This window comes from Pinus tabuliformis, chromosome 2_1 (genome assembly GCF_031772625.1).
Source record: "Pinus tabuliformis cultivar Carrire ecotype Pingquan chromosome 2_1, CPIR1, whole genome shotgun sequence".
NCBI lineage: Eukaryota > Viridiplantae > Streptophyta > Pinopsida > Pinales > Pinaceae > Pinus > Pinus tabuliformis.
This window is the reverse complement of record NC_142299.1, coordinates 175523168-175546936: the sequence shown is the minus strand read 5'-3', so window position 1 is coordinate 175546936 and position 23769 is coordinate 175523168. Positions and strand designations below refer to the sequence as shown.

Here is a 23769-nt window from a genome sequence, read left to right as displayed (position 1 = left end):
AAAGATGCCGATGGGTATGACAAATGAAGAATGGAACCTTCTTGATAGAAAGGCACTCGGAACAGTACGGTTGTGCCTCGCAGCATCGATCGCATTCAACATTTTGAAGGAGACAATGATAGAGGGTTTGATTAAGGCATCGGCGAAACTATATGAAAAACCCTCGGCCTCAAACAAGGCATCCTTATGAAACGGTTATTTAATATGGAGATGTCGAAAGGTGGATCTGTTGCAGACCATTTAAATGATTTTAATACTGTTACAAGTCAGTTAAGTTCTGTAGGGGTAAACTTTGATGATGAAGTTAGAGATCTGTTATTCTTGTGCTCATTGCCAGAAAGCTGGAATGGTTTAGTAATGGCCATTAGTAACTCTGTTTCTGGATCTAGTACTTTAAAGTTTGATGATTTTTTCGGTGCTATCCTTAGCGAGGAAATGCAAAGGAAAAGCTCCAGTGAAACATCGGGTAATGCTTTGAGTGCAGATTCGAGAGGAACAAAAATGGAAAGAGGAAAGAGCTCAGAATATCGCAGTAAATCAAGGAAAGGCAGATCCAAGTCCAGATCGAGGATAGTGTGCTGGAAGTGTGGAAAGAAAGGACACCTAAAGAAAGACTATAGATTTCGGAAGGGAAAAGATGGAGATGCACAGCAAGAAAACAATCATGAAGCAAATGTGACAGGTGAGGTGTTACAAGATGCTTTGATTCTTTCTTTCGAAAATATTATTGATTCCTGGGTGGTAGATTCAAGGGCCTCATTCCATGCCACACCTGATAAGAAATACTTTCATGACTATGTTCAAGGAGATTTTGGACAAGTCCGTTTGGGTGATGATAAACCCTGTAAAATTGTTGGAATGGGTAAGGTTCTTGTAAAACAACAGAATGGAAACCAATGGCTACTAAAGGAGGTAAAGCATGTTCTAGATCTGAAGAAAAATCTGATTTCAACAAGTCAGTTAGGCGGTGAAGGTTGTGTGACAACTTTCACAGATAAAGCTTGGAAGGTCACCAAAGGAGCCCTGGTAATAGCAAAACGCGAAAAGGTTGGTACATTGTATTTATGCAATGGTATTTCTAACTCTGTTAATGCTTTACTTTTCAAAGGAGCAGATGTAACATTATGGCATCATAGGCTCGGACACATGAGTGAAAAGGGGATGAAGATTATTCACTCAAAGAATTTGTTGCCGGGTTTAAAGAATTTTGATTTGGACTTCTGTGAGAATTGCATTTATGGAAAACAGAAGAGAGTCAGATTTCTCAAAGTTGGGAAAGAAAAGAAAAATGAAAAATTAGAGCTTGTGCATACAGATGTATGGGGACCTGCTCAGGTATCATCTCTCAGTGGCTCTCATTATTATGTTACTTTTATTGATGATGCAACATGAAAAACTTGGATTTATTGTATTAAGAATAAACCTGATGTATTTGATACTTTCAAGAAATGGAAAGCTTTAGTTGAGATTGAGACAGGAAAGAAATTGAAGTGTCTCAGATCAGTCAATGTAGGTGAATATTGCAACAAAGAGTTTGATAGGTACTGTTCAGAGCATGGAATTTGCAGAGAGAAGACAGTTCCAAGAACACCACAAGAAAATGGTGTGTCAGAAAGGATGAACAGAACAATCATGGAGTGTGGAAGGTGCATGAGATTGCATGCAGGGTTGCCTTTACAATTTTGGGCAAATGTTGTAGATACTGCTATTTATCTAATAAACTGAGGGCCTTCAAGTTCCTTGGATGGTGGTGTTCCAGAGGAAGCATGGACAGTGTTATCACAAAACCTGTACTAGGGGCTGCAACCAAGCAAGATTTCATGTAACTGTTTCAGACCAGACTTTAGATTAGGAATTAGCCTTCCTAATCAGAGAGGGCTCTCTCACAGGCTTTTGATAGAGAATTAATCACAACAACAGAGGGCTAACTCTTCACACACTTATGAAAATATAGCTGGTTGGACACACATCAAATTGGTCTTCATTGGGCTATGGAGTCTCTCACATTTAATAAACAAAATCACAGTCATTTCATGGAAGTCAAGGCTCTTTGCATTAGATGTTCAAACATGCTTCACCAACACCACAGCTTGCCAAACACACAGGAAGTCAGAGCATATAATATGAATTCTGAGTGATTGTGCTATAACAAGGCTGTAAAAAGAACAACCACAGCTTGCTAAACATACAGGAAGTCAGAGCATTAAAAATGAATTCTGAGTGATTATGTTATAACAAAGCTGTAAAAGAACATTAAGAGAATACACCACCATCACATTTGAACAAAATGATCCATTGAGAATCTTGAGAAGAAACAACCACTGTTTACTATTGCTGTAACAAGTCTTACATTGGCTCCAATAAAACTCTGTTTTTTATATAATATCCAACCTTTTTTACATAAAAGTTATTCCTATATATAGCCAATCAAAAAACTACTGCATGAGACTCCTCAACAAGCATGAAGGGAGCTCGGAATTTTGACATTAATGACCTTAACTATATCATAAACAAAATAATTGATTACAAGAGATATGGTGCTACGAAAACGGAGGACTCCATCACATTGGCACTTTAAGTCTTTCTCCTCGTATACTTTGCTGCGTTCTTGGAGCTTGCCACCTGTAGCATTACAATAATAACCAAACCAAACTGACAGCAGATTCAATGTATGAATAGCTTCGGATGCCTGATGCAGAGATGATTCATCAACCAATAAGAAAATGAAGCCTATATTCACGGTTGCTGCCTCCCATCGGTGTTCATGTATTAATGATCCAGTTTCAAGCCATTTAATCCTTGGATAGTCCCGTGTGACTGAAGAAAACTCATGATCTGGCCATCCCATAACTAGACAAGTGTATCACTTAACACCTCAGCAGCTCTATCATAACCCTAAAAACTCGGACATAAAGTGAAACTTTCAACAAAAGATAAAACTTCACCTTTTCTTCGAATACTTACACCTGGCATCCTTTTTTAAACATCTGACTGACTTTCTATAGTCTCCATGCTGGCATTAAGTCATGTCTTTAAACATTTGCTGACCTCAGCATTCAAACTCAAGTTTTCAATATAAACAGTCATCTACAGCAGTTTCGTAGCGCGCTACGAAACTGCTGTAGGTCATCAAAATTAAACACATGAACCTTACCGCAACAATAACTCAAGTCTGTGATTTCTTCAGTCATTCTATACAGGTGCAAGGACATCAAAAAGTCTCAAAAAGTTTTAAAAAGATGATAACCAAAATATATCAAAATTTGGGAAGCACATTCCTCCTTGGATCATTTAGCTAGTTTGTCTAGCTTTCCTTTCAGGCTGATGACTTCTTCCTTCAACTTCTTGTTCTCTACTCTTATACTTGCATTTATTTGTTTCATAATCTTTGCCTGTTTCAGAGCTGGCACTGTCCATACATAGGCATCAGATACTGAGCTAGCTTGACTGATCAAACTTGTTTTACCTTTCATTACAGCTTTCTTATAGCTTGTATATCTTACTGCCTTTTCTTTAAAAACATTTTGAACCTGAGGTATTTCCTTACTTGCTCCAGCTTGTTTCTTAATGGCAATCACATTTCCACTTTGACTGATAACAACCTTATTATCCTTGTTCTTGCTTTTAGCTGCTTGGACTGTTTCAGAGAAGATTTCAAGTGCCTCTGTCCTAGGCATTTCCCAAGGTGCTTTCTCTTTCTGAGCTCTCTCCACTTCTTTAATTTGCCTTCTAGTCACTGGTCTATATGGTTTAAAGGCATATTCTTCACTTGGTTCTTCAAACTTTAACCTTTTAGAAGCCCTTGACCTTTTAGAACTTTCAGGTGAGGATTGTGTTAGATCAATATGCATTGGTGGTACCAATTGATCTTGCTCAAGTTCAAGTGGTTCAATTTGGATTGGATGATCTTGTTCCAATTCAATGGCTTCAAGTAAGTCATTTAAACTACCCTTTGAAATAGGACTTTCTTCCACAGGGACTGACTTTCCTTTTTCTTTGCTTAGTTGGCCTCTAGTTTTCACCCTTGAAACCCTTTCAACTTCACTGGATTTAGCTTCATCTTTTCTTTTGTGAGTCTTCTGTTTTGATGACTGAGGTGTTTCCTTTTCAGATACTCTAGATGATTTTGGAGTTTTATCTACTGATGCTTCAAGTATCTCTTTAACTGCTGGCTTAGGAGTTTTCTTCATTGATGCTTCAGGTGTTTCTTTAACTGTTACAGACCTCTCTGATTTCTTTGTTTTAGCTTTGGGCTTCTTATGGTCTGTTATTTCTCTCCTAATTTCAGCCAAAGTAGTTTCTTCACTCCTTTCTTCTCTTTCTCTTACAGATAATGGAGTGAGGCCCGTTTTACTTGGGAAACCGGCCATAAACACAAATGAATCCCAGTCTTTACCAATTTTATGTAGGCTATCCAACACCAGCAATTTAACCAGACCATGATGAAAAAGAGATGTTTCATAAGCATCTTTCTTTAACTGAATCTTATCACACATCTTGCTAATACTCCTGAACAAGTAAAAAGGTATGTCTATTGAGCTCTTACCAGTGAAGTGTAACAGCAGCTTGAAGTGGTATGAGTAAACTTTGTTGTACCTACCCTCACATGTCAGGTACTTCTAGATACATGTCAATAGCATAGCATAATTCTCCTTTAGATAGCTCCTTGGGACAGCTTTAGTGAGATCTTTATCTGCATAAGGTGCCTTCAAAAACTCCTTGCATGGACCCATGTCAAACTTGAAATTCTTGAACCATTCTTGGCCACCCCTTGGGATTTCTGTGACAGTGGAAATAACCTCAGGGGACACCGGAAACTCCAACATGGCCACCTTTAAACTTTTAAAGAACAAATGGAGTCACCAAGGTAGAATGCAGCCTCGAAAATCATTTGAACTCCTGCTACCTTCAGAAATTCAATCTTAAGCTCCCGGCAGACGCACCAAAATGTACGAGGAGAAAGACTTAAAGTGCCAATGTGATGGAGTCCTCCATTTTCGTAGCACCATATCTCTTGTAATCAATTAGTTTGTTTATGATATAGTTAAGGTCATTAATGTCAAAATTCCGAGCTCCCTTCATGCTTGTTGAGGAGTCTCATGCAGTAGTTTTTTTATTGGCTATATATAGGAATAACTTTTATGTAAAAAAGGTTGGATATTATATAAAAAACAGAGTTTTATTGGAGCCAATGTAAGACTTGTTACAGCAATAGTAAACAGTGGTTGTTTCTTCTCAAGATTCTCAATGGATCATTTTGTTCAAATGTGATGGTGGTGTATTCTCTTAATGTTCTTTTACAGCTTTGTTATAACATAATCACTCAGAATTCATTTTTAATGCTCTGACTTCCTGTATGTTTAGCAAGCTGTGGTTGTTCTTTTTACAGCCTTGTTATAGCACAATCACTCAGAATTCATATTATATGCTCTGACTTCCTGTGTGTTTGGCAAGCTGTGGTGTTGGTGAAGCATGTTTGAACATCTAATGCAAAGAGCCTTGACTTCCATGAAATGATTGTGATTTTGTTTATTAAATGTGAGAGACTCCATAGCCCAATGAAGACCAATTTGATGTGTGTCCAACCAGCTATATTTTCATAAGTGTGTGAAGAGTTAGCCCTCTGTTGTTGTGATTAATTCTCTATCAAAAGCCTGTGAGAGAGCCCTCTCTGATTAGGAAGGCTAATTCCTAATCTTTGGTCTAAAGTTAGGTTGAAATAGTTACATGAAATCTTGCTTGGTTGCAGCCCCTAGTACAGGTTTTGTGATAACAGACAGGTAAAAAGGTAAACTACTCTTTTTTAAAGCCTTTTGGTTGTGAGGCCTTTGTCCATATTAATAAAGAAAATAGAACAAAGCTTGAGCCAAAGTCAAAGAAATCTACCTTTATTGGATATGGTGTTAATGATTTTGGTTATGGCTTATATGACTATGAAAATCACAAATCATTAGGAGCAGAGATGTAATATTCAATGAAAAGGTCTTGTATAAGAATCAATTGCAGGAAAGGAAATAGGAAAAAGAAAACAAGGAATACGCAGTTCTTGATGAAATCACTGAAAAAGTAAAGGTGCCTAAAAATAATAATAATCAACAACCACAACAACAACAACAACCACAACAGCAACAGGCACCCCAAACACTTGAAAGTGGTGTTAGAATATCTACCAAGATAAGTAGACCCCCTGAACGATACTCTCCTTCATTATATTATTTATTGTTGACTGATTCTGGTGAACCTGAATGTTATGAAGAAGCAATGCAGATTGAAAGCAGGAAGAAGTGGGAGGTAGCCATGGAATAAGAGATGGACTCCTTAATGCATAACCAGACTTGGGACTTAGTCAGGTTGCCTGTAGGAAAAACTACATTGAAGAATAAATGGGTTTACAGGCTGAAGGAAGAAGATGGAGGAAAACAAAGGTACAAATCTGGACTTGTGGTGAAGGGGTTTGCACAGAAGAAAGGTATTGATTTTGATGAAATATTTTCTCCTGTTGTTAAAATGACTTCAATCAAAACTATATTAAGTCTAGTAGCAGTTGAAGATTTGCATGTTGAGTAGTTAGATGTAAAGACAACCTTTCTCCATGGGGATTTGGAGGAAGAGATATATATGCAAAAGCCACAAGCATATGAGGTGAAAGGGAAGGAGAAACTAGTGTGCAGATTGAAGAAGAGCTTGTATGGCTTAAAACAGGCTCCAAGGAAATGGTATATAAAATTTGACAAGTTTATGTCTGAACAAGGTTATACTAGATGTCACTCTAATCATTGTGTTTATCTAAAAAAGAAAAATGATGGCAGCTATATTATATTGTTATTGTATGTGGATGACATGCTTGTTGCAGGGTCTAACATGCAAGAAATAAATGTGCTCAAAATAAAATTGGCAAATTTATTTGCAATGAAGGATTTGGGAGCTGCAAAACAAATCCTTGGTTTGAGAATAACTAGAGACAGGAAAAATCGCAAATTAACATTGTCTCATAATGAGTACATAGAAAAGGTGTTGAAAAGATTTAATATGCACAATGCAAAACTAGTTAGTACACCTTTTGCTAGCCATTTCAAACTTAGTAAGGAAATGTGCCCAAAGACCCAAGAAGACGTGAATTATATGTCTAAAATTCCATATGCATCAGCAGTTGGAAGCTTAATGTATGCAATGGTCTGCACAAGGCTTGATATTGCACATGTAGTGGGAGTTGTAAGCAGGTACATGAAAAATCCAAGAAAGGAACATTGGATGGCGGTGAAATGGATTCTCAGATATTTGAAAGCTACCACAAATCAAGCATTATGCTTTGGTGGTTCAAACATTTCCCTACAGGGATATGTTGATGCAGATATGGCAGGTGACAGAGAGAACAGGAGGAGCACTATAGGATACGTATTTACTGTAGGTGGAACTGTTGTTAGTTGGGTTTCAAAAATCCAAAGTGTTGTTGCACTTTCAACAACAGAAGCAAAGTATGTTGCTGCTACAGAGGCTAGTAAAGAAATGATTTGGCTACAAAGGTTTATGGGTGAATTGGGTAAGGAGCATGATATGGGCACATTATATAGTGATAGCCAAAGTGCCATTCATCTTGCAAAGAAATCAGCATTTCATTCCAGGACTAAACACATACAGCTCAAGTACCATTTCATACGATCAGTGTTGGAAGATGGAGAGTTGAAGCTGGAAAAGATACACACTAGCTAGAATCCTGCAGATATGATAACAAAAGTTGTAACCAGGGAGCAACTGAGAATCTGATCAGTTTCAATTGGTCTTCAGGTATGATGAAGAAGATGAGAAATAGCCAGGTCCAAAGAGGAGTCATTGTCCAGCAAATGAAGCAGCGGTGGAGTTGCTATAATCAGTTTCCAAGTGGGATATTGTTGGGTGTGGAGCCTGATTATCTTTTGTATTCAAATGTATCACCACATTGGACCCCAGTTCAAAATGGGGAAGCAACACTATCCGTAAAATATTCGCTGCAGGGGGGGTCTAAGGGGGGCGGCTGTGACCTTTGGGGAGCCCCCCCCTGGCGGGGGGTTTCGAGGGCAATGCCCCCGAAGCTAAGAATAGATGTAAAATTGCCTTGTAAAAGTATAGTAATTTCTATTCAATCTGGGCCGTTTATTAAGCGGAGATCTGGCGGTAGAAGTTATGTTTAATTTAGGGATTTTTGCCCTAGAAGGCAACCCCTCACTATAAATGAGGGAATTGTATTGCATCTATGTAGATATGTATTCTGAGTGAAAAAGAGAGAGGAGATTGAGAGTGAAGAGGGTGTTACAACGGATCTGTTGTAGGTTGTATCTCTTCAGTTTGCTGGATAATATAAAAGGAAGGACTGGTTGTTTCTCAGTGGACGTAGCCCAAACTGTGTGTACCACATATCTGTGTCTATCTTGTTTTATGCGTTTTCTGTGTTTATATTTCTGCAATATTTTATGTGTTCCATTGCTCTGTAATATATAATTTTCTAACACCAACATCTACTTGAGTTGGTTGAGTTGCAGTTGAAGGAGATGTTGGACAAGGGATATATTAGGCCAAGTGTATCGCCATGGGGTGCACCAATATTGTTTGTGAAGAAGAATGATGTAACACTCAGATTATGCATTAATTACAGGCAGTTGAACAAAGTGACTATCAAGAATAAGTACCCTTTGTCAAGGATTGATGACTTGTTCGATCAGTTGAAGGAAGCAATAGTGTTCTCAAAGATTGATCTGAGATCTAGATATCATCAGGTACGCATCAAAGAGGAGGACATTCACAAGACTACATTCAGGAACGGGTATGGGCATTATGAGTTTTTTGTAGTCCCATTCAATTTAACTAATGATCCAACTACATTTATGTGCTTGATGAATAATGTATTGTGTTCGTATTTGGATAATTTTGTTATTGTATTCATTGATGATATACTAAAAATGAAAAAGAACATGTTGAGCATTTAGAAACAATATTTAAATTGTTGAGAGTGCATCAGAAGTACACTAAAAATGAAAAATAACATGTTGAGCATTTAGAAACAGTATTTAAATTGTTGAGAGCGCATCAGAAGTATACTAAGCTCAAAAAGTGCAGTTTCTTTCAGACTGAGGTACACTACTTGGGGCATGTTGTCTCCAAGGAGGGCATTGCAATAGATCCAGAAAAGATAAGAGCCATCATGGGATGGGTAGCTCCTAAGAATGTGGATGAGATGAGATCTTTCATGGGTTTGGCAGGTAACTACAGGAGTTTCATCAGGAACTTCTCTTAGATTTCTTAACCTATTACATTTTTGCAAAGAAAACATAAGAAGTTTGAATGGACAGAGGAATGCGAGGCTAGTTTTGAGCAGCTCAAACAATTATTGACACATGCACCAATCTTAAAGATTGCAAATATAGATAAAGAGTTTGTAGTGTGCACAGATGCTTGCAAGAGGGGACTTGGTGGAGTCCTTATGCAAGATGGGCAGGTAGTATGCTATGAGTCAAGGAAACTAAATGAGCATGAGCAAAACTATCCCATGCATGATATTGAGTTGGCAACGATTATGCATGCATTAAGGATGTGGAGACACTATCTTCTGGGTAGGAGGTTTACATTGATGAGTGATCATAGTGGTTTGCGATATCTATTTAACCAACTGAATATGAATGGTAGGCAAGCTCAGTGGTTAGCTATGATTAGCGAGTTTGACTTTGAGACCAGATACATCAAAGGTAAAGAGAAAAGAGTGGCATATGATCTTAGCAGACGAGTATAGGTAAATCACTTAGCAGCTATGAACTCTTATGGGACAGACTTACAAACCAAGATCTTGTGGGCAAGACATCAAGATGTCAAATTTAGCGGTATTGTGCACAGGTTACAGCAGAGTATAGGTACATGTGCAGGTGCACAAGATATGGACTATTATTTTACAACAAATGGATTGGTTAGATTCTGAGACATGATATATGTGTCAGATGACAGTAATCTCAAGAAGGTGATCTTGAGAGAGTTTCATATGAAACCATATTCAAGTCACCTAGGTTATCAGAAGACACTGAGAGCAGCGAAGAGATCTTACTATTGGCTGAATCTAAAGAGGGATGTAACAAAGTTTGTGGCTAGATGCTTTGATTGTCAGTGAGTGAAATAAGAGTGTAAAAATCTAAGTAGACTGTTATAGCCGATCTCAATTCTTGAGTGGAAATGGGAGGTCATTTCCATGGACCTCATCATAGGGTTGCCAAAGACAGTGAAGCAACATGATTCCATCATGGTCATTGTCGATAGGTTGACAAAGGTTTCACATTTCATTCTAATGAAGTCTACGTTCTTAGCTAGTGATGTAGCATAGGTATTCATCAGAGTTGTGGTTATACTACATGGTGTTCGATAGAATATTGTGTCAGATAGGGATGCAAAGTTCACTTCCAAGTTTTGAAGGAGATATTTACAAGTTTAAGCACAAAGTTTGCCTTCAGCACAACTTATCATCCCCAAACAGATGGACAAACAGAGAGGGTCAACAAGATACTAGAGGATATGTTGAGGATGTATGTAATGCATCAATAGTGAAAGTGGGAAGAATATCTCCCTTTGGTAGAGTTCGTGTACAACAATGGTTATCAGGAATCATTGAGGATGAGTCTGTTTGAGGCATTGTATGGGTAGAGTTGTAACACTCCCATCCGCTGGAGTGATCCAATGAATACGGTATTGATTGGACCAGATATATTGGCAGACATGGAACTGGAAATGCAAGTGATCAAAAAGAATATAAAGGCATCATAGGATAGGCAGAAGAGTTATACATATAGGAACAGGTTATTCAAGGAGTTCCAGGTTGGGGAATAGGTGTACTTGCGTATCAAATCGAAGAAGAGCTCCTTGTGGATTGGATCATGTGCTAAGATGGCACCACAATTTTATGGACCCTTCAGTATCATTAAGAGGATTGGGCCAGTAGCCTATCGACTTGCACTTCCCTCGACAGTGAAATTACATGATGTTTTCCATGTCTCATTGCTTAAGAAGTATGTTAAATATGTTGATCATGTGATTGCCTGGTCTATATTGCAGGTGGAACCAAATGGATAATTCCAGTCAGAGATCAGTGTATATTGCAGAAAAAGGTGCTCATGCTCCGGAATCAAGTAATTGAGCAAGTTAAAGTGAAATGGAAGAACTTTGGGCCCAATGAAGCTACATGGGAGATGGAAAATCAAACGCGGGCTATATCCTTCCTCATTTTCTGGTTGAGGCAAAGTAACTTCGATATGGTGGTGTGGTATATGCTTTATGGTGGTTTGATATTTGTGTTATGGTGGTTTGGTATATGCTTTATGGAGTTTTGATATATAATTTGATATGGCGTTTTGACATATACTTAGATATGGTGTTTAGTATGTGTTTTGATATATATTTCGGTATATGATTTGGCACATGTTTTGGTACACATATTTTGATGATGTTTCTATATGCACACATGTGTATGGATGTGAATACCGTAACGAGCCATGTTATAAAGTTCCACTATGTGGTATAGGTGTCATGTCATTATGGTTATGTTACTATGCTATCATGTGGTTGTGTTATCATGATGTTATGATGTCATGTGGACTAGCACTCAACATGATGATCATTGCAAATACCATAACGAGCTATGTTATAAAGCTCCACTATGTGGTATGTTGTCAGGTTGTCATGATGTTTTACTTTTGAGCAGTTCTTTCATTGTAAATACTGCATTGAACTGTGTTATTAAGCTCCATGAGCAGTATGCCTTCTTTTAGCAAGTTGTTCAAGTGTTTTTGTGATTGAACATCGAGGATGATGTCCCCATGGGGGAGGGTTCTGTAACAGCCCTAGTGGAAACTTCATGTAATAAAAGTAAATAAAGGAAAAATAATAACCACAGATGATGGGACGCTCATTCCAAGCTGAATGTTGGGAAGAATCCTAGTGATGGGATCACTTGTGATTGTTTATGGCTAAGGAAATGGCTAAGGCTTTGGAAAGGCAAAATGGAATTTTTAGCACATATTTTTTAAAATAGTGGAAATTAGGAGAAAAGGATGTGAAAGGTCACATGTTGCATGTGAGGAGTAAAATGAAGGAAAATAATGGAAATTGAAGAAATTATAATCCTCATTCATAGAAAGGCTTCTGAGGATCAGTTGGTAACCTTTTATCAATTTAGTGTTGGAGCTCTTTCTCATTATTCTCTCTCTCTCTCATACTCTTGGATACTTAGAGTTTTCTTGGAGCACTCTTAGTGGGTGTGGCATTCTTGGATTCTTGGAGCAAGAAGGAAAGGGAAGAACAGGAAAGTGCAAGAAGGCATTGGTATCAGCAACTACATCAAATTTGCTTGCAGTTACCCACTTGCATGTATGTTTCCTTCACTAGTTTTGGCATGCATGGCATATGCATGTGGATTCTTGGTCATGATCTGTCATTGGCATGGACGATTGCTTGGAGCGATAATGGATTGACTAGCCTTTCCATTTCTTTGTTATCCATGGTGATTATGGGTTTACTTTCATTGCTTGTTTTTGGTTGGTTCTCATGTTTCCTTAGCTGTGGATTGAGTTACTAGTCCTAGAGCCTTGGTTGGACAAACTCTCTGGAGCCCTGTATCGGCTTGGGTTGAGTAGTAGTCCCATAGCCTTGGTTGGAAAAACGATTTGGAGCCCTTGGTGGGTTGAGTTACTAGTCCTGGAGCCTTGGTTGTACAAACACTCTGGAGCCCAGTAAAAGTTGTAGGTTGAGTTACTAATCCTGGAGCCTTGGTTGGACAAATGCTCTGGAGCCCAATAAAAGTTGTGGGTTGAGTTACTAGTCCTGGAGCCTTGGTTTGACAAACGCTCTGGAGCCCTAGATGGTTGTGATAGAGACCGATTTGATGATGATTTTGTGATGTCCAGCCGTGAGGTGGAATCACTGTTTGATGGGTGGAGGTGGATGGCCTCTGGAAGCCCTAGATGAGTTATATTGATGTGTTCTATGAGATCCCACATTCATGCTTGGAATATGGCACAGGGGTGAATGGTTGAAGAGATGTTTGGCTCAACCATTATATGGTCGGGTGGAATGTGGAAGTCCCATCCCAGGTTTGGATTTTGCATGATTAATGAAAGGTTATTTCTCCTTGTATTTCTATGAGCATTTTGATGTTTTATATGTGGTTTATATGAATGTAATTTCATGAGTATTTCTATTGCTATTATGCTAGTTATGTATATGTTTTATGACGACAATCATGTGTGGCTTTCATCATGTTTTTACTTGTACTTGAATGATCAATGTATCTATGACCTAATGGATGGAATGACAGTTGATGTGTTAATGCATCAATGGTTCTTAGCGATTTATAGCTAAGTATGATACCCCTATGCTCATAACTATGAATTACACATGTAGATTACACATTTTCAATATGTTTGACGAAATGCCTGTCATGGCTAGTAGGGGTCCAGTCAAGGCCTTGAATAAGTATTTTCTTTAGTACTATCATTTCCATGCTATTTTACTGATTTGTAGAGATGGATCAATACTAGGCAGTGACCAGGGCTCTAGGCCTAAAAAAGTGGCTCAAATCCTGGAGTCGCTGGCATAGCATCGACAATTTGGGTCTCTGGTCATTGGCAGGCAAGCCTGTGGGAGAGAATTTGGGTTTCTAGCCACCCTCATGCCTATAGCATGGGAAGGACTGAGCCTTAAATTGTTCAAAAGCTCAGTGGGACCCCAAGGCAAGTTTTCTAAAGTATTATATTGGTTCATGAGGGTCTTGTAGTTGATGTTTAATGTCTGTATGGTGTGTTTCCATTGGTTCCATTTCCTTAACGTGACTTAGGAGGATGAATCATATCATAATTGCCTCTCGTCACATGTTTACCCTAGTGGGCCAGTTGCTTGGGTAGATGTGGGAGGAGGGTGTTACATATGATTAGAAGAAATATACTAGTTGTGAACCAACCATGCCTTTGGGTCAAACACTAGCATATTGGAATAGGTTGACTTGGAACCTATTGTACTATAGGGCCAAACACCAACCTTGATGTAAGGAGTTATGTTACAATGATATCCTTCTATCTACCCCCTTTAGCATCTTTGTTTTGTTCCTTTTATAATAGATTCAATACAAAAGAAAAGGCATTTGATAAGATAATTCTGAATCCCTCATATTTTCAGTTACTACATTCATTGTCAACATATTAAGTAAACATGATTTATGCACTGTTAGACTGGACATAATAATAGAAAAGGATTAATTTTTTTGCTTTATTAGTTATGAATGATGTGGAGCATGATATTTGGGGCATGTTGTGCTTGAACTTATCTGCGTAGTTGGCATGGACTAGAATTTTGACCACGAACCCATGCATCATATGATGGGATTCGAGGTAATTAGATAGCTAGAAAACCATCTTGCTAACCCTCTAAATAAAAATCATATGACCATTTTTTCCTTTGAAAAATGCCCTTGTGAAAACTAATGAGGTATTATTGGATTTCTAAAAGATTGACAACTATAAGAATTTTGGTAACAATTCATCATTTTTGTAACATTGAGTTATTGCCAAATCTTTGGAAATTGCTATGAAATTGTTGAAATTATGGTGACACTTTGTCAATCACAAATTCCATTCTAAATACTCATCAAAATATGGGGAATCATTAGAGATTAGTTATTAAATACCTCATGAAGCTTACTTGAATTGTAAACTTTGTAAAATGGATAAATGCAATAATATAAGTTATGAAGAAGTCAAGATGAAAGGTTAAATTAGGCAAAAATGAGCTGTCTAGCATTGTAAAACATGTCAAAATCGAGGTTCAACAAATTTACCTAGAGCATTTCTAATAGAATCAAAGTAGTCTCTTTTCAACAATGAAGAAGAGGGTGAGGAAGTCTGACCCACATAGGAACATCAAAAGGAACATAATTTTCAAGGTTGAAATTTGGTTTCCACCTATTTAGATAGATTCCTTGTATTCCACAAAAGTACATAGATCTTCGAAAAATCAAACCTCTATCCCCTTGTGCTCAAATTAAAAAGCAAGAACCCATACGAACCACTCTGAAAGGAGATATTTCCTTTAATAGATTTATAAAATATTGTGGATTTTACACTTGATAGTTTGTCACAACATATCTGTTAAATAAACTAAAATCTATACTATAAAGGTTAAATTCCTTTTGATTCCACCTTTGTTAATGATTGATTTACTATTTATGCATGAAATAAATAAAACGAAGAAAATAGAGAAAAATAAAATATAATCACACACCAGCCAAAATGAACACAAGATATGCTCTGGGAAACCCTTACGAAGGAGAAGCCAATTGGAAGGTGAGGTTCTCTACTCTCTCATTCTTTGAAATCGAAATAATCTAGTACAAAGGAGAAGCAACTCTGCTTGGAGTTATCTTATATCTATTTCCAAATTGGTTGCTACAAACACTAAACCCCTTATTTTATGCTCTCTTACTACTACTTTGAATTCTATACTCTACTATGGAAAAAGATAGAATCAAATAGAATGAAACTCCTTTCTCCCCGGATGGCTTGGTTATGACATAGCTCGATATCCAACTAGGGGTCAGATTTGACTCCTTCAACTTTCAACTAGAGTTGCAACTTTGAACCTTCTTGAGTCTTCTTCATAGCTCTCATGTGGCTATGATGCAAGAGTATCTAACCTAGGATTTCCTTTACCAAAGGGGTTGGTTCCCAAGTCAGATTTAATTATTTAAATTGAATGTATTTTCCTATGTTTCTAGGAGAATTGGAGGAGAATGTCTTATTAATTATAGTGTTTCCCTACAGGGAAAATTGAGTGTATATGTTATTGAGTGCATATTCATGTTGTTTGCTTGTATACTTTCACTATAATATTGAGTGTATACAAATTTATATGCAGGATGAGGTGTTCCCTGCATTAGGCTAGCCCAAAATGAATGAGCAATAGGGGTTGATGTGGTTTCCATGCTTACCATGGTGGTCTTTAAATATGTAATGTTTTCATAGGGACCAACACTTAAATATGAAATTTTTACCCTTGAAAAAAGTCATTTAATGCCTCAAAATGACCCCTAAAAGTTCCAAACTCTAATTTTACAAATTGGAGCTCATCGATAAAATTGTTCATACAAATTCATTTCTCTATTTTTTCACTTTAAAAGCATCAAAAGAATTGATAAACAATATAATGATCCAACCTAAATCCTTAATTATAAAAAACTAATATAAATAAATTATTGTAAAAATATATATATGATATAACATTTCACTTATGTTATAATAGTTATTAGTAATTTAAAAAATGAAAATAAAAATAAAAATTGACTTATCCTAATGAAATACAAATCTATATAACATTAGATAGAAATATATCAAAAAAATTCTTAAATTTTAAGTAAAAATTTGTTTTTAATTAATTAAATTTAAGAGGATGGAATATCAATTATATATCTTAGCTTTATAAGTTGAGTAAGATTTAATATTTGTGAAAGAAGTTGGATTATAAATTGAGTAGGATTTAAACATTGTGAGAAAAGTTGTAAAGTTGTGCGAGTGGATTTTATTTATGAAAATATTTTGTTAATGTATGTTTTTTATTTAAAAAATATTTATATATTTTTAAATTATTTTCTATAAAAATAAAATTATATATAAGTTTGGTGCACTATATTTTTATTATGTTTAAGATATCATTTTGATTTCAGTGGGGATTTGAACCAGGGACTTCACATTAATGTACTTGAACTTGAGACTTCACATCAAGGAGTGCCTTAACAAAGCACCGGATTGAACTCGGGACTTCACATTAATGTGCTTGACTTCACATCGAGTGCCTTAAAAAACGGATCACCCTCTATCCAAGACCCCTTGGACAAATCTTTTTGGGTGAAAATCACATAAAGATTCATTTGTCTACACGTTTCAGTGTGGGATCACCCTCTATCCAAGACCCCTTGGACAAATCTTTTTGGGTGAAAATCACATAAAGATTCATTTGTCTACCCGTTTCAGTGTGGTTCATCGTCACGACAAGATGAAGAATCAGATCATGGAAACAAGTTAAATATAGGTGCAGGTCATTCCAACCTCTAAATTGCAACGACTACATTTAACTGGGTTATAAATTAGGTAAAGGAATAATTATATAATAATACCATTAATTAAATAAAATATATTCAAGATAATATTTTAAGATCTAAATTAAATTAGACTTAAATTAAGGAATATGATAAAACTAAAAACACATAAATAAAATAAGATTAAGGAATAAATAAAGGATATACCAAAAAAAAAAAAATATAAGATACTATATAAAAAGCAAATTGTGAAAAAAAAGACAAGGGGAGAGCAACCTCATAATAAAAAATAAAAAAGAGGGCTTAAGATAAAGAAGAGAATCTAGATACTCAAAATGAGGGATGGGATATATAAAACAAATCTACTTTAGGACAAAATTATCAATCAACCATCAATGAATTCAATTATGAATCATTACTTTGGAGCTTAAAATGAGATATTTTGAATAACTTCAAATTTGATGACATCATTGTAATAACACATCATAACTCACTAATGTATTGAATTATCAATCATTACTTTAAAGTTTAAAATGAGTATTCTGAATAACTTTGAAATTTTATGACATCATACTTTAATAGGAAATCTGGAAATAAGGAACATGTTAAGACCTATATTATAAAAATTTGGAAGTGTAAAGTGTCTCCATGTAAAAATTACATAATCTTAAAAGCTTAAAATGAGATATTCTGAACAACTTTGAAATTTTATGACATCATTTTTTAAATATATTGAGCATCATATTTCAATAAGAAATTTGGAAATAAGGAACATGTCAAGACATATATTATAAAAATTTGGAAGTCTAAAGTGACTCCATGTAAAAATTACATAATCCTAAAGTTCCAGTGGACATTTCCCCAGTCCTCTCCCCGATCTCTTGTAAAAAGAGAGAAAATTCACTACACCAAAATTCACCATAAAAATAATGTTCTTTTATATTTTCTGCTCTAACCCATCTTTCTAAAAACTGTATGACCTCTCTTGTAGACTTTGTTACTATTTCTACTGTTTTATTTGCTTTGTTGATTTTGTCTAGATTCTCTATCACCATTGAACAGCCCCACAGTCTTATTTTTTGAAGCTTTTTAATATCCAAATAACATTCTGGTAACACCCTCAGTGCTTCACATGACATCAAAGTGAATATTTGAAGTGAAGGCATTGCACCTTCTTCTATCAAGGGTAATTCTTCTAAATTTTTTAAAAAAATTATTGAAAATATTTTCAATAAAGGAAATGTTCCTTTTGTACCAAAATTTTCAGGAATTTTTTTTAATTTAGAACAGTTTATAATTTCTAATTTTTTTAAATTTTAAAGTTTATTTAAATCTGGAAGTTCTTCCAACCTGTTGCATCCCTCCAACCTAAGCCAGCTTAAATTCTCAAATATGTAAAACCTACTCTCCATTTTAACCACAGAAGGACATTTTAACAAAAGCCTTTTCAGCTTAGACAGACTGAAGAAGTCATTTGGTAAATTTGTGAGCGCTGTGAATCTCAATTGCAGAGTCTCTAATTGATCCATACTGCCCATTGTTCCCCTGCTAATGAATTCTCCATTGTTATCCAGGAATAACTGCTTCAGCTGGGTTAGAGTGTGCAAATCATTGATAGAAGCCACCATTTTAGGGCTTCTTCTGCCATTTTTTTTGTCCACATACGACTGCAACCAGTGATCATTAAGTACTGCAAAGAGGTAAGCTGTGACATACGCCAAGGCAGATATTGTAAATCTTTACAGTTCTCAAGCCCTAAAACCTTTAGGGATCTTAGCCTATGAATGTCAGCCGGCAATTCTTTGATTTTTGACCCACAAAGTAGAAGGACTTCCAGGGATACAAGATTTGTAAGTGAGGGAGGCAGCTTGGTAATGGGCACCCCTTCTAACCCGAGGAATACCAACTGTTTCAAATACCCTACACTCTCCGGCAATGACCGGAGGGACGTCCCCTTCAGATCCAAAATCTTAAGGGAAACCATACTCTTAATCATTTTTCTGGGAATCTCTCTGAAATTTGCATTTCCAGCCAACATCAACGAGGACAATTCTGGAGCTCGGAACGACACTGGAAGTGATCCCAATTTGTTGTAGTTCAAGAAAAACCGAGTGCGCCCTGAACATTCATCTTCAGTTAAGGCTGCCAAACCCTTACCTGCACGAGTACAAGTTTTCTTCCCGCTCAGCGATTTGTATTGCTAAATCACGCAGGACGTCGTGCATCCTGAAATACACCACGGATCCATCCACGTCTCTCAATGTAGGTTCGATCAAGCAACGATCCGCCAAAAGGTTTATGTAAATTCTCCCCACCTCCAATGGGTCGTGGCTGCGCCCATTCTTTCTTGCAAGTAGCCCTTCGCCTAGAAACAGTATAATCGGACGTTCGATCCAGATGATCTCGTCTTCTAAAAAGGCAGATAAGTATAGAAAGCACAATTGCAGATTAATGTCGTACCTGCCTAGGGCGTCGTAACTCCACCTCAGGGGATCATACAGAGCTTCTCGAAGGTCTTGGCCGTCGGCGTTTGGCAGCCTCCCGACTGCGAACTCCCATTCTTTTGGATCAGTAATGCCTGCCATTGACCTGCCAACTGCTTTGATCGCAAGGGGAAGCCCTCCACACCTGGCACACACAACCCTCGCCGTTTTCTCCTCAATGCTTACTGGCGGATTTCTATTATTATATGGAAAAGCGTGATGAGAAAACAACGGCCAACTCTCATCTTCCGTCAAATCCTCCATTTTTATTGTGGACCTTTCTGCATTAACCCCCATCTCGAACAATGCTCTGTTATCCCTCGAACTCACAATAACTCTGGAGGTCGAGTGATTGGTTAGCAAGGGTACACCTAATTCTTCCAGCAATTTCGCACCATCTCCCCATACGTCATCTAGGAACAAGGCAAATCTCTTTGCCTGCATACTCTGATTCATCCAGATTTTTACACCTTCTGGGTTCAGAGTATATTCCACATCATGCATATTTGTTTGGATTGCTATCTGCTGACAGAGTTCCTTCCCAAGACTTTTATATGATGGACACTGAGAGACAGTAAGCCAAAGTAATAAGCCATCGCTCAAGACATTCCGCACCCTTTCGCTGCTGAAGATTCTCTTGAGAAGCAGGGTCTTTCCAGATCCACCTTTGCCAACCACGCCAATGCACGAGAACTGTGAATCTATCAGTAGCTTCTCGAGAGTTGCAAATGCTCTGTCTTGTCCGACTATAAGGGGTTCCTGGATCAAGAATCCCGTTGAAGCAAGAGATTGGGATGTGGTTGCAGAAGAAATGCTTGATGAAGGCATGGCTTCGATGCTTTCCTTCATACTCTGCCCAATTTCCTGCTTGAGTTCCTCCAGGAGCTCAGGAATTTGGGCCCACGCAGCCAAAGGAGACAATTGTAGATGTTCTTTAATGTCTGAAATAAGATGAGTGATCTTTCACTTGATTGATATCGGAAAATAACATTAATATACCTTGGTGTAGTTGTGCATTGTTGCAGCATTTCTGAAGCTTGTTGGAGAAGGAAATCCAACTTTGTAAGCCATATATTGATGGGTGAAACCTTTTTATAGCACTGAGAAGAGGGAATCCCATTCTTCCTGTTCAACACTGGGCGGTATCGCTGGATCTGCTTGATGATAGGTTGGATATCTGTTAGCAGATGCTGAAGAGAAGCCCATTCTTTTTTGTAGCGAATAGCAATCCCTATTCGGTGAAGAATCTGGTTGATTACTTTTTCTATGCCCACACCAACAAATCCAGAGACGACCATAGCTTCAGCCATAATATAAAGACAAACACAACAAAAGGGCGCACACAGAGTATCTCAAATGACAATTTCACAAATCTCAAAATGACAATTTCTTCTGTCACTGGAATTCTCTAGCGATAATACCAGTACTGAGTACAGCACTGTCTGAGGAAGGCAATCAAAAGTTCTGTAGATATTTTAAAACAACATAAATGCAAGATAATCACCACTAATGTCGAACCTCTTCTGCCTGCCATTTCACACATGAAATGAGCAAACAATTTCAGGTTTAGAGCAGGGCACTCTGAAGTCATCGTCAGTTTGGAACGTATTTTCAAAAGTATGAAAATGCAGACTTGGCTGCATAGCCATTAGAATAACTGACTTCAATTAGCTGCCCGGAATTGACCATGGAAATAAATTCAGAAAGTCGGGTGAGGCAGGCCGTTGAAATCCACATCAAACGACAAAGAGCCATCATGCCTGTGAGGCAGACCGTCGAAATCCACATTAAACGACAAGGATTCTCACCATGCTAGTCTTACCTTTATTTAATTTTATTATTTGTTTTATTTTTTATTTTAATTGACTTTTAATTAATTAATTTTCATTGTAGATTGGAGTCAATTTAACTAATTCCTTTATTAATTATTAATTTAAATTTCTATTAATTTTAGTTTTATTTTTTATTTTCAATTCTTATATTATTTCTCATCAATTCGTTATTTAAAATTTAATTAATTCTAAACAATTCATTATCAATTCGTTATTTAAGATTTAATTAATTTCTTATATTTTACTAATTATTAATTTTAAATTTCAACTAAATTTTATTTTAATTAATATTTTTTTTTCAATCCTCAATTTAATTATTAACTTTAATTCTTAATTCTCTTTAATTTATTATTTTATTTATTTCTTTGTTTTTCTATTCACATTGATTATTAACTCTTATTTATCATAATTTAGTTAATAATTAATAATGTTTAATCTGTGATTTATATATAGTTTATTTTAATTAATCAATTTTTATATTTTCAACTATGAATTTGTTATTTAAAATTTAATTCGTTATTTAAGATTTAACTATTTCTTATCAATTCATTATTTAAGATTTAATTGATTTCTTATATTTTTAAGAAGAGTTTTGGTGTAAATTACATGTAGAAAGAAAATTGTTTATTTCAAACATTTGTTGAAAAATTCCATCCAAACACTCCATTGAATCATTTCACTATGGAAAGATAGGCCAAATGAGTATATATGTCCCAATTTTGTGTGGCGTCCAATCAAACAATTACAAAGCAATTAAACCACAACTTTCATATAACAATGTAATCAAATTATCCAAAGGGGCAAGGACTAGCTGCTTTGCAACTTATCCCACTTGTTTTAAAATATCTACTAGACTTTTGTTTGTCTTCCTTGGACCATGGTAGTATTGCTAGAGAAGTTGAGTGAGAAGAAATTACCATTTTGAGATTTTTGCATATATATTCACAAAGTCCTTTTTATTGTTTGTGTTGGAGAAAATTATGTCATGGTTGAAGCTATTGTTGTCTCTACATTTGATGGTGTGGGCATAGGCAAAGTAATCTACTAGATTCTTCACGAAATAAGGATTTTATTCATGGTAGGAAAGAATTGGGTTCTCATGAGCGTTTGGTAAAGGACATCCAACCTATCATCAAGTAGCTCCAACAATACATAGTGACAATGAAAAATAAAATTGGAATCCCCACTTCTTAGTGCTATAACAAGGTTTCGACCATAATTTAAAATATATGATGTTCAATTTAAAAAAGTATAAGGTTGATAAGATAAGAGTCAAAGTACATAACACCTTTTTGTTATATATTAATATTAAGAAATGGTACATGAGGCAAGCTCCACACATTTTTTTAGTTGTGGTCAAGTAACCTTTATTGACCTTACAATTTCAATTGGGACATAATATCTAAATGTGGGGACTTTGGAATGCCACTGGGTGGATTTAACATTGATATTGATATTTGTATCTAATTAGGAAAGTTTTCCCAATTCTATAATATAAGGCCTTAAGTCATTAGATCATTTATTTAATATAATATATAGTGTGTAAGGAACTTATTGAATTTGGCATGGACATTGGTAGTTGAAAAATAATATCGAAACAAAATATAGGTATTTGGAATATAATATATACATGAAAGGCTTTCGCAATGCCACTTGTTGGATTTGACATGCATATTAGTAGTTGGTGACTAAGAAAATAGAGTCTTCCTAATCCTATAACACAAATTTTTAGATTATTAAATTATTTATTCAACATAAAACATATTATGTAAGATTATTGGATTTGACATGAATATTGTCACTTGAAAACTCTCAAATCTATAACATAAAGTCTTAGATCATTCTGAAACATCCCTATTCTATTACATAAAATCTTATATCATGTTGAAATATTCCAATTTTATAATATAAAGTCTTAGATCATTAAATATTAGAACCTATAAGTCTTAAATAATATTAAAACATCCCAATCTTAAAGCATCCTAGTCTTAAATAATTAAATAATAGAAGCGAAGATATAAAATCATTGAATCACAATATTAAACACACTTTGCAACTCTATGGGTTAGATTTTTGACATCAAAAATCTTCCCCATCTTATGATCTTAGAGCATACGTCCACCATTTTGTCTTCAAGATTGCGAACCCCGCAGCCGTCCTCACTTGCTTTATTGACCACAGAAATTTCTAACCCCACCTTACGCAAGTCAAGTCAATACTCCAAACCCCACATTTCTTACGTGATAAGTTAGGGTTCCAAACGGCACATTACCCACCATTCCAAACCTAAAGTTCTCCTTTCACAACTGAAATGGTTCACTCATTTTGACGACTCAAATGGTTCACACTCAAATTTGACAACTCA

General features: G+C 36.2%; 1 protein-coding gene across 1 annotated transcript; it reads right to left on the bottom strand.

Moving 5' to 3' along the window:
* Positions 1-18405: 18405 nt before the first annotated feature.
* Positions 18406-20882, bottom strand: LOC149199283 (putative disease resistance protein At1g61300). Its single transcript, XM_089400529.1, has 4 exons — positions 20661-20882; positions 19247-20532; positions 18908-19101; positions 18406-18794 (listed from the first exon to the last, which is right to left on the bottom strand). The coding sequence occupies exons 1-4, from the start codon at positions 20880-20882 to the stop codon at positions 18406-18408; spliced, it is 2091 nt and encodes a 696-aa protein (XP_089256655.1).
* Positions 20883-23769: the final 2887 nt, after the last annotated feature.

Excerpts from the sequence above, each read along its gene's own strand:
- LOC149199283 (XM_089400529.1), bottom strand. The coding sequence starts at position 20,882 with ATGGCTGAAGCTATGGTCGTCTCTGGATTTGTTGGTGTGGGCATAGAA. Across the intron at positions 20,533-20,660 it reads CTTCTCAGTGCTATAAAAAG|ATCACTCATCTTATTTCAGA; the intron begins GTTTCACCCATC and ends ATCAAGTGAAAG. Across the intron at positions 19,102-19,246 it reads GAAAACTTGTACTCGTGCAG|AGAGATTCCCAGAAAAATGA; the intron begins GTAAGGGTTTGG and ends TGCAAATTTCAG.